Source organism: Peromyscus californicus, unplaced genomic scaffold, assembly GCF_007827085.1.
Source record: "Peromyscus californicus insignis strain IS unplaced genomic scaffold, ASM782708v3 Scaffold_8__1_contigs__length_139910024, whole genome shotgun sequence".
Taxonomy (NCBI): Eukaryota; Metazoa; Chordata; class Mammalia; order Rodentia; family Cricetidae; genus Peromyscus; species Peromyscus californicus.
Genome location: NW_026294606.1, coordinates 118141904 through 118153043, shown reverse-complemented (window position 1 = coordinate 118153043; position 11140 = coordinate 118141904). Strand labels below are relative to the sequence as shown.

The window sequence follows — 11140 nt, the reverse complement described above, 5'->3', positions numbered from 1 at the left end:
GATGAAATTCCTCGAACAAGAGCTCTCTGGGTGTCTAGTGGGAGCTCTAAGCCACACCCACCTAGAGTTTACTCTCTCTTGTTTGCACAGTCATTGCCCAACTCTCAGATAACAGAGGCCCAAAGACTTCTTTCATAAGGTTTCTCTCTGTAACATTCAAACCTCAGTGTTCTGTGAGCCTCCTAGAGGCAGAGACTAGCATAGCAGGCAGGTGCCTTCAGGCAGTGGGGAGCTTTGATCTGGCATCCCCAGAAAAGGATGGGAGATTTTTTTTTTTTTTTTTTTTTTTTTTTTTTTTTTTTGGTTTTTCGAGACAGGGTTTCTCTGTGTAGCTTTGCGCCTTTCCTGGAACTCACTTGGTAGTCCTGGCTGGCCTCGAACTCACAGAGATCCACCTGGCTCTGCCTCCCGAGTGCTGGGAGATTTTAGAACAACTCAAGGCCTCCAAAAAACTCAGCTCCAAGATTTGGATAAATGGTTTCACCTTCCTGAACCTATATTTCCTAGAGTTCTAACTTCTTATGCTTGGAAGCAATCTTAAACATTATCCCATCTCCTTTATTGTCTGAATTGCCTTTATTATTCCTGCCAAGAGCTCCTTGTGAGTGAATGCACTACCCTGTAGAGCAGGCATTTGGGGATGGACTGCTCCCACAGTGAACTAACTCTATCCCTACATATTCTAATCACTGTCGATCCAATTGTCTGTCTGTTCATTCTTAAGCATTTGCTAAAATGTCTGGCATTTCCTTCCACAGGAAAGACACTGGGAAAGTAAAAAAACTACACCTAGCTGCTGATATATGTTTATGATGATGTAGGTTTGTAATGCTCATAAACCTTTGAGTGTAGTCTTCTTGGGTGGAAGATTGAACCTTTTCCCCTGTGCCCAGGTAGCATTGAAAACAAATCAAGAAACACAGCATTGTTTCTAATGCTCTATTACACACAAGCTTCTTGCTAAGAGTTCTGAGTTCTACAATGTCTTTTGAAGGATTGTTTTCAAGTGATGGGTTTCATTAAGGCATTTTCTTAGGTGTGTCATTAGAGTTTTTTCTTATTCCCCTGCACACTCTGTACCTCTTGCCCCACCCCATCATTCTTGCTAGTTCTCTTCTTTTTCCCAACTAGTTCCCGCTTCTGCTTTCATACCACATGTATTGAATCATCCTGCCTCCCTGAAGGTCTCTTCATTAATCAGGGTGCCATTTCCCCAAAAATTAGCAACAGAGATATTATATGACCTTTGGATATTTAATTCCTGTATAGCCAAAATATTCTATTTTCTACTGTAGAGACACATCTTCATTCATGTTCATAGTTGCTTTATTCACAATAGCTAGGTTGTGGAAACAGCGTATATTTCTATCAGATGATGAGTAGATAATGAAAATGTGGTACCTATATACAATGGAATTTTACTCACCTATAAAAAATGAAATTACAAGACCTTTAGGTAAATGAATGGAGCAAGAAATAATCATTCTGAGTGAGGTAACCCAGATCCAGAAAGATAAATGTCACATGTTGTCACTCATATGTATATCTTAGTGTCAACATTTTAGATTTGTGTGTTTAACTTGAACTACTTACAGAATTCAGAAAATAGAAAAGTACCATTAGTGGGAGAGAGAAAGAAGATCTTAATGGGAGAGGAGATATCAAAACACGGGTGATACAGGTTGGGGAAGAGGACAATGGGAGGGGTTAAGTGAGAAGAAGGATGAGAAGATAGGGTAGAGGAAGGATTGGGAGTAGGGCCAATTAATACTAAAGATTTTTTAAAAAATAGAATAAATACTTTATGAGCATATATTCATATAAATATATTAATTAAAGTTACTCTACACAGAGAATATTACTCCTCCCAGAAATAATAAGTTACAAAATAAAAACCCAGTACCAGGTATGAGATTCACCCACTCAAGTTGTTAGTCAAGAGTGTCTGGGAGAACCCCCAAAACAGTAAAGGCTCTTGCCACTGCTCTGATAGCCCAACATAAATTTACAGTGAAACCCTGTTGCTGAAGACAACATAAATTTACAGTGAAACCCTGTTGCTGAAGACACTGCATCCTTTGGTAGGGAGACTGTTGGGATGCGGGGATTCATAAACAGTCTTATCCAGTTGTGAACCCTGTGAACTACAATAATGACCCATAGATTCAACAGTGGCCCAAATGTTATAGGCATTACCAACTGCTTTCTAATTGGATTTAATGTCTGCTTCACAGGAGGAAACTTATACCTGATACTCCAAATATGACCAAGAACTCATGATTGGGGAGCTCATAGGCCCCAAGGGTGAACCTATTTGTGGTGGTTTGAAAGAAAATGCCCCCCAAAGAGAGTGGCACTATTAGGAGATGTGGCCTTGTTGGAGGAAGTGTGTCACTTGGGGACAGGCTTTAAGGTCTCTTTTTCTCAAGCTTCCCTCAGTGTGACAGGCAGTCAACTTCCTGTTGCTTGCAATCTATACCACTCTCAGCTCCAGCACCACGTCTGCCTACATGCTATCATGTTCCCCTCATGATCATAATGGACTGAACCTCTGAAACTGTAAGTGAGCTACCCTCAATTAATTGTTTTCTTTGTAAGAGTTGCCAGGCCATGGTGTCCCCTCACAGCAATAGTAACCCTAACTAAGATGCTATTACTGCTGGGGGGTTGGCACATGCCTATAACCCCAGCATTGGGAAAGCAGAGGCAGATGGATCTCTCAGCTTGAGGCCAGCCTGGTCTACATAGAGAGAGAGAGTTCCAGGACAGCCAGGGCTACACAGAGAAACCCTGTACCAGCAAAAAGACACAATTACAATTATCTGATAAATGGAAGTGATATCAAACTGCCTTCTAAATTTGTATTTTTTCTTTGAGGGTTGTTCATTTTTATTTTGTGTGTATAAGTTTTTTTTTTGTTTTTTTGTTTTTTTGTTTTTTTTTCCTGAATGAATTTCTGGGCATCACAGGTCTGCAGTACCTGTGGAGGCCAGAAGAGGACCTGAATTCTCTGGAACTAAAGTTACAGTGTTTTGTCACTATGTGGTTGCTGGGAACTGAACACAGGTTCCTTTCAAGAGCAACAAGTGCAATGCACAGAGAGCATGTGTCAGGTGGGGTGCTCAGGCACAAATGGGGCATCTGTATCACCCTCCTCTCCCAAAGCTCAGGGAGCACTGTGGAAGAAAAAGAAGAAGGAATGAGGAGCTAGAGTTCGGGAGAACTGGAGCAAAACCACGTCTTCTCGCCATGACAAGACCAAGGCACTCAAGATCTCACAGTAGCTGTACTTGCCTGTACAACACCAAAGCCAGTCAACGTTCTAGCATGGGGGGAGGAGTCATGAGCCCCCACCACTAGCTTAGACCCTTTTGACAGTGTTTGATTGCTAGAGTAGGAAGAGTCAGTTTCTTTAAGGGTGTGGCCACTGGTAGGTTGACTCTACTCCAGTGGATGGCCCCACAACCAGTATGGAACCCAAACCTATAATGGCCTCCTTGATGGCAGGTACTCCTGTGCTGTATGCTTTGCTTATAGGTTCCTCCAAGGAGTTCTGGGAAGTTTTTATGCCTTTGAGTGGTGGTGGCTTCATCCTGCTATGAACATCCAAAAAATATTCTGGGAAAGAGGACTGTCAGTCACAGTTGATGTACCATGCCCCCCACCTGACAGACATGACACTTGCAGGTATGCCTGGTAACATATGGAAGAAATTAGTGTTGTAAGCTCCATAACCATGCCAGAGAAGATAGCGTTTTCTGGGATGTTTTATTTACTTCCATTTGGTATAAGAAGAAACTGGAAAGAGGTTTTAGACTAGGTCTTACAAGGAATCCTCTGTGACCTCAGTCACTTTCTACACTTGACTTCTGAAAGTAAACTAGATCTGACCTTGCAGACAGACTGTTCCAATCGGGCAATAAAACCTACATACCAAATTGAAAACAAATAGATTTTTCTAGATGTAAAAGGGCCCATATTTCACTTTTGAAATGTGGAGGATTGATCAGAATCTGAACTGTGGACATTTTTAATATAATAATGAATGTGAATAGAGTACGGTGCAGTGGACCCAGGCTTCCAAAATAGATCCACCCTCCCTTTCTTTCTTTTCCTTTAATTAAAAATAGTTTATTTTCATGCAATGTATTCTGAATATGGTTTCCTCCTCACACCCCCCAGTACTCCCAATTCCTCCCTAACTATGGGAGGGTAGAAGTTTCGAGCTCTTCTTTTCTACATTTTCAATATTTTTAAAATAAAGCTATAATGAAAAATATACCCCTCTTTTATTTTTCCTTTCTCCAGAGGGTACAGAATTCTGTTTATACATGAACATGAACCTGTGAGGTGCCTTGTGTCTGAACTCCAGAAACACTCTGTATCACAGTCTTGCTACAGGTCCAAAGACTTAACTGTGATCACCTGACAGACATCCACAGAGAAAAGCCTATAACGGGTATAAACACTTCCTTGGTTTGTGGTTCTGGGGGTTTTACACTCTCTTGTTAAGGCTGCACATGGTGTGCATCACTTTAAAATTTAGCCTTCCTCACATTCATTAACACATTTTGCACCTAAAGGCAGGAACTGAGCCAGTATTCAGAGATCTCCTTAAGTGTAACACTGTAATCAGAACAGCTGTGATTCCCTACCAAAGTCTCACAAATCCAGCTGTTGATGTCTCCTCCTGGGTGGTCCTCACCAGAGTCTAGTCACTCCCTTTGCCATCCCATCCCTGTTGTGTATTATTCTGCCGAACTGTATGTCATCTCACAGTGTGGAGTAAATACAGGGTGGACAGGTTAGCTGAGCGTGGGATTCCATCTCAACAACTACTGGTAGTTGTCACCCATGCTCAGGTAGGACTTTGTCATGATGCAGCTGCTTTCTCAGTAAACTGGTAAGAAACCCCCACTCACGTAAGTAAGGCCAATAAACCTACTAGTTCAGCAAGCCGGACTCAGGTGGAATTATTCTTTTACTCTGTCATTTCTGCCCTTTGCGGAGTGAGTGGGCCTTCGTTCATGTGTCCCCAGGAAAGAGTAGCACAACATCATCTCATCTGTTCCCCCCACCCCACCCCACCCCCGTCCACAGCCCTGTGTGCTCCTTTCCTTTATGATTCAGGAAAGTCAGCCATATATCCACCCCCTGTGGAGATGGCATCCCATGAGGTTGGATCTCTCTCCATACTTCCCTCTCAGAGGCACAGACATTCATCTTGATTCAAGGACACAGACTCTTGTTTGATTTACAAAGTTATGTTTTGCACTGTGGTAAACAAACAAACAAACAAAAAAACTGAGAGCACAAAGACCAAGATTAACCTCTTATCGTTTGTACAATGTATCGAGGAGTTTATAGAACCAACAGAAAGATGCCTTGTTTTGTAGAACAAACAAACAAGCCAACAAGCAAAAAGTCTTTGTGGAACACCCTTTTCTTGGCTCCAGGCTCTCAAATGTGCCTGGGCCTCCTGATTAGAGCTCAACATGTTCCCTCTGGGTTGGACTCTCTGCTGCATCCTTGGCCCTGAGCTCAGTCCAAAAGGCCACTTCCTTGTCTTTCAGCTTATAGGCTACCTGTGTTGGGACTCCAATCTGCAGGTACCCTTCCTTCTGGTCATATTCTGGCCAATGGGGCAGCCCTTCCCCATTAGGATTCCTGTGAGCAGAATAAAAAGAGAAACAAATCAAATCAACTATGCTGTCCCAGTGGTGCTTGGAGATGTGTAAGGATGCTCTGGCTTATTTCTCCAGAGAAACCAGTAACCTTCCATACATGGACAGCCTGTTCATTTTAAGAACATTCATGTTTTGGTTTGGTTATTAAATTTTAATGTGTGATGCAGACTGATACTAAGCTGGGCATAAGTGGAAACTTTAGGAAGTGGGGTGTGGTTGGAGGAAGCAGGTACCTGAAGGCCTGGCCTTGAATAGTGCTCAGACTCCACTGTTTTATCTCACTGCTTCCTTACTGTCAATACACAGGAGCTTTTTACACAAACTTGTCTCTACCTTGATGTTCTGCCTCATCCCAGGCCCCAAATAAAAAGTCCAAGTGTAACTCATACCCTCAAATAATCTTTCATCCTTTGAGTTGATTGAAAGCTAATACATGAAATTGCTACTGAGCTGCTGGACATTATCTAACTAATCCAGTGATATAGTTCAGAAGGCTTTTTAATTGGTTTGTGAGCAAGTTTGGAAACATTTGGTGAGTGTGCTGCAGACTAGCCAGAATGCAGTTAGTACGGCTTACAGGAGAGTCCAGTGGGAGCTAATGGGGAAAAGGACAGAGAAGTCAATCTTCTGCTTACTCACATGGTATGCAGCCTCTATAAGGAACTATATTGGAAGCAATCTATGTTCCTTTGTGGAAATGAATTTATCTATATTTTGTCCATTCCCTGAAATTTTATGATAAGCTGAGTTCAAAGTTGATGTACTATTTAACTAGTGGGAGAAATTTTAGAAAGCATAGTATTCAGGCAGTAGCAATGGTATTTTCTGCTGATTGTAATCTGTTTACACTAAGATTTAGGAGCAAAAATCACAGGATAAAGGCTTGAAATTCAGAGTTTTGCCAAACAAGGAGCATGCTTCAAGTTGTGTACAAAGACAGTTCTGTTACTTGAGGGGATAGTGCTCTGGGATCAAGTCTGTTGTGAATAAGAAGAAAGAGGAGTTACTCTAAGGATGACTTGGGAAGCTGCAAATCACCCCATCCCAGGCTTTCAGTATAAAGTTATTTTGAAGAATTTGCTTTGAGAAGCCAGCACTAGGGACTTCTGCCCCCCACAAAGTGGCCTAAGGAAGTGATTCTCTTGAATGTATTTTCCCATATTCAGAGAGCTGCTACAGCTCAGATTTTACAGAGCCCTGACAAATCTCAGGTCCTGCTTGTATCTCGGCATTGTCTTAGTGCCACTGGTTTGATAAGCATGCAGACAGAATATAAGAGTTACAAAGTCATCAAGGCTTCTACAAGATTTCAAATGAAGGTTTGGGAGGCCAACAAGTTGAGGGGAAGGTTTGAAGTCCCTGCTAGCAAGACTGACAGCATGATGCATGACACTGTGTGAGCGAAGCTCATGTTGCTATGGAGATACTAATATACTAGAACTGGCAGGGCCAGCAACATTTGCCTAGGAAAGATTCAGACCATAAGAACAGCCAGTTCCAGAGAGGTCCTGGAAGTGCAGACAGCAAGACCATAGAGTAGAAGTTTCCCAAGTCTTTCAGGGCCCATGTTTACCAACAGACTCCTGGATGCTGAACACACAGCTTTAGAAATTAAGAATTTTCTCTTGTACTTTGGACTTGCTTTGGTACAATTCCTTGTTGCTGCTTTCCTATTTTACCATTCATGATAGGAATGTGTGGAATTTGTCATTGTGTCTTGGAAATGTTACTGTTTGGTTACAATAGAGACTCAAAAACTAAGAGTTTCTGTAAGACTGAGAAAGTCATTGACTTGGACTTCTAATTAGTATTGGAAATACTGAGGTTGTGTGATACACATGGGCCTCTGGAAGTCACAGGTTATGATTTAGAGTTTAAATGTTCCTCCAAAAATGTATGTGCTGGTTTTAAATCTCATCTGATGGTGCTATTGGGAATTGATGGAAAATTTAAGAGTGTCCACTAGTTAGAGGAAGTTGGTCATAGGGAACATGCCCATGAGGAGTATATTGGAACCTTGGCTTTATCCCTTATATCTACTTTCTGATCACCCTTATGTCTACTTTCTTATTAACAGGACTATGGAGCTTTGATCTACCCTATTTCCCACCACAATGTTCTGTATTGACATAAGATCAGAGTGAACAGCCAAGTGCCTAAGAATTGAATCCTCTGATCTGTGAGCCAAATTTCACAATCAATTCTACCAGTTGAACTTTCTCACAGATTTGTCACACCTACAAAACTGACTAACTCTGGCCTCATTATAAGAGTGCTGTGGTCATAGGGAAAAGAGGTAGACCACTCAAGCTTTAGAAAACACTCATTCTCAAAAGCTATGAGCCTTCACACCATAGCTTCAGGCCTAGCCCAACACTGAAACCAGCCTCACCCATTCCGAGCAAAGTTGGCCCAGAGTTTCATCACCATCTTGCTGAAGTTGATCTCCTCTTCTGAGGCGCCCCCTGTGGAGGAAAAAGGAAGATGCTTTAACTATGTGAGACTTGGTTTACAAGGCAGAGCAGCAGCAGCAGCAGCAGCAGCAGCAGCACAGGAAGCCTGTAAGAAATACAGGCTTTTGTCTGGCCATACTGCCCTCAGTGCATCTGATCTCTTCTCATCTCAGAAGCTAAGTGTGTTTGGTTCTGGTAAGTACTTGGATGGGAGAAATGAAGAGTCTTGGCCCTTATCACATACTTATTGAGTCCAAATCTAACTTTTATGAAGATCCTGCTTGAGCAGGCCCACACCTTTAAAGTTCAAATGACTTTATTCCATGACCTGTCTGCCTTTATCTTCCGGGTTCAGCTGCCCGGTGTTTTCAGCTGCCCGGTGCTTTCCCCTTGGGTACAATGACAATAGTTGGCTACCTCTGACTTAGCAGGGTTGGAGGTTTTTTGATCTGTTATCACTCTCTTATCCTCACACCTTTGCACAGGTTCTGAAAATGATCAGAACTGTAAGAGGCTGGGGAGTTGTACAGCTTAGACACCTCAAGGGACATTGGTGCATGGTAAGAGATCACTACTTACATACAGCTGCTGAGAAATAAGTTATTGAAGACCTCTGTGAAAGCTTCCCTTAAATATCATATAATTAAAAATATCTAAGTCTATGATGTATTGTAGATATATAGATAGATGGAGAGAAGGGCAATAGGCCTTGTTAAGGTTAGCAAAAGTTTTAAATCCTCTCCTGTTCCAAAAGGTTCTCACAGGAAGAAAAATCAAACCATGGCATTCTTGCCCTAAGCAGGGCCTATATGAGACCCATCAGATCTTATCTGGTGTCACAAGTCAGGATTCTGAGGATGACTATGCCTAGGGATGTGCAAACACAATCATCTTTCATGTGTGTTGAAGGAGAACATGGCTGGGAACTGTCCTATAGCTAAGCCCTGTTACAGAGCATCGGGAAATTCAGTTTAAAAGGAGAAATTTGCTCAAGGCCATCAAGCCAAAACCCAAACCCAGGACTCATATCACCCAAGGACACAGCCAGCACAGACTTTACCTTTTATAAATGGGGCTCCCCAAACTGAGAAAAGATCATCACCATGGTCTCCTTTCACATTTTTGGGTCTCTTGTCTGATACAAAGCTCGGCCGATACTGAAACTCATACATGTAGGTGGGGGCTCCAGCATCTGAGGAGACATGGATTCATGCACAGTTCATATTACTAGACACACATCCTAGGCCCTACAGTTGAATATGCTCCTCATCTGTAGAGGAGATAAAGATAGATTTAATAAAGGTGTGACTTGTTTAGGGATGCACAGCTGGTTGATGTGGAGTTAGGATTTGAATCAGGTGTTTATTGAATGAACAATTAATGTATCCCCAAATGCAACAAATATACGAGTGTGAGTCAATGATGACATGGTTGTGCCTTAGTTCCAAGATAATCTAGAACCTTATGGTTGTCTTTCATCCAGCCTGGCTTGGAGCATTCCTAGGGATTTTCTCAGCTCTACAGAGCAGGCTGAAGAAAATCCAGGCTGCCTCTCTGAAAATTAGAGCAATTAGATTTTAAAAAATCCATGCAGAAACTGGAGGCTTCATAGTTCATATCCAGATGTGTGCTTGGCCCAAGTATAAGATCATAATGGGAGAAAGTAATGATAAAACAGAAGTGCCAAGGCAAGATGGACTGGAGTCTCTGTCAACCTCTCTCTCCATCTCCTCTGCCTTCCACACTCACTGACAAAGCCCTGTAGGTGAGTCAAGATGCCACTTTCCTTACAGCATCAGCAGAGCCACCAATCCTTGCTCCTTATGGACCAGCCCATGAAGCCCCAACACAGAGCCTCATAACTGTGCACTAGTCACAGTGTGCTTGGGTGGCCACAGAGGAGTGACTTTAAGAAGGCAAGGGTGAGCATGTGAGCCTGGGGTAGAAATTTTACAACTTTGCCCCCAGGGATATAAAAGAGGATTGAAATTTGCAGAAAAAGTAAAAATCAAAACAAAATACATAATTATATCTGACCATTTTATAGGCTATGTATTTTATATAGATGCACATTTATATATACATATGTGTACAAACCTTTATACATTCATAATTTGGTTTTTACCATATATGTCATAATATAATCAATTTTAATAATTTGTGTATATTTAATACACTGCTCTCATTACTTCACATCATGATATGTCCACCGACAAAACTTTTTAATGGCATATGTCCTTCCAGCAGATGATGAGGAATAATCACCTTTGACATCTTCTCTTATTGTAACCTTGGCAACCCTGTGATTCTGAGAGCCATTTATGGAATAAATGCTTCAAGATAAATAGAACTTGCTGGAAAGACAGTTTGCTCTTGTCTCCACCACTTGGTAATTTTAGAAGCGAGATCAGAACCTGGCTTTGCAGCAGAGATCTTTTGTGAATAAAAAAATGCATTTTACACAGCATGCTCTCCAAGATACTTTTTTTACATTTTGCTGAACCTCTGCTATTTCTAAACTTCTTATAATCACAATGTGATATGTAGAAGAAAATTAAGACACAGATTTTAGTAGTTACAAGTTCTATCAATAAGAAAAGCAAAGAGAATGGGATACTGTTACCAGGCTAAAGTTTTGAATAAGACTTGCAGAAGGAAGAAAACAGAAGGAGGACAGAGGGTTTATTTCCAGAGATTACGGCTGAAAATGCTCCCCTTCTGGGATAGGTTCCCAGCATTAGGTCAGGAAGCACAGCAGCCTCCAGCGGATTTTAGCCAAGACACAAAACAATCACAGCATTAACAGTGAAAGAAAGGAAACCCCAGGAACATCAGAGATAAGAGCTTCACAATCAAGGAGGTGCCAAACCTACATCCAATGTCTTAGAGGAAATCCAGGGTCTGAGAGAACAGGTTATAGAGGCAGTATGCTGAAGGAAAGAGACCCCAGCCTTGAGCCCTGTGCTCAGGAAAAGGGCCTTTCAGAGGTGAGGGAGACAT

The 11140-nt window shown here is 41.8% G+C and overlaps 1 protein-coding gene across 2 annotated transcripts in view; it reads right to left on the bottom strand.

The window, feature by feature from the left end:
* Positions 1 to 5258: 5258 nt before the first annotated feature.
* Positions 5259 to 11140, bottom strand: part of LOC128104171 (liver carboxylesterase 1-like) — a 30761-nt gene continuing 24879 nt past the window's right edge. For both annotated transcript variants that reach the window (XM_052728963.1, XM_052728962.1), the window contains exons 12-14: positions 9201 to 9332; positions 8080 to 8152; positions 5259 to 5667 (exon numbers count right to left, since the gene is read on the bottom strand). In XM_052728963.1, coding sequence (XP_052584923.1) covers positions 5484 to 5667; positions 8080 to 8152; positions 9201 to 9332 — 389 coding nt within the window. In that variant the 3' untranslated portion in view covers positions 5259 to 5483. The remainder of the gene's footprint in view (positions 5668 to 8079; positions 8153 to 9200; positions 9333 to 11140) is intronic.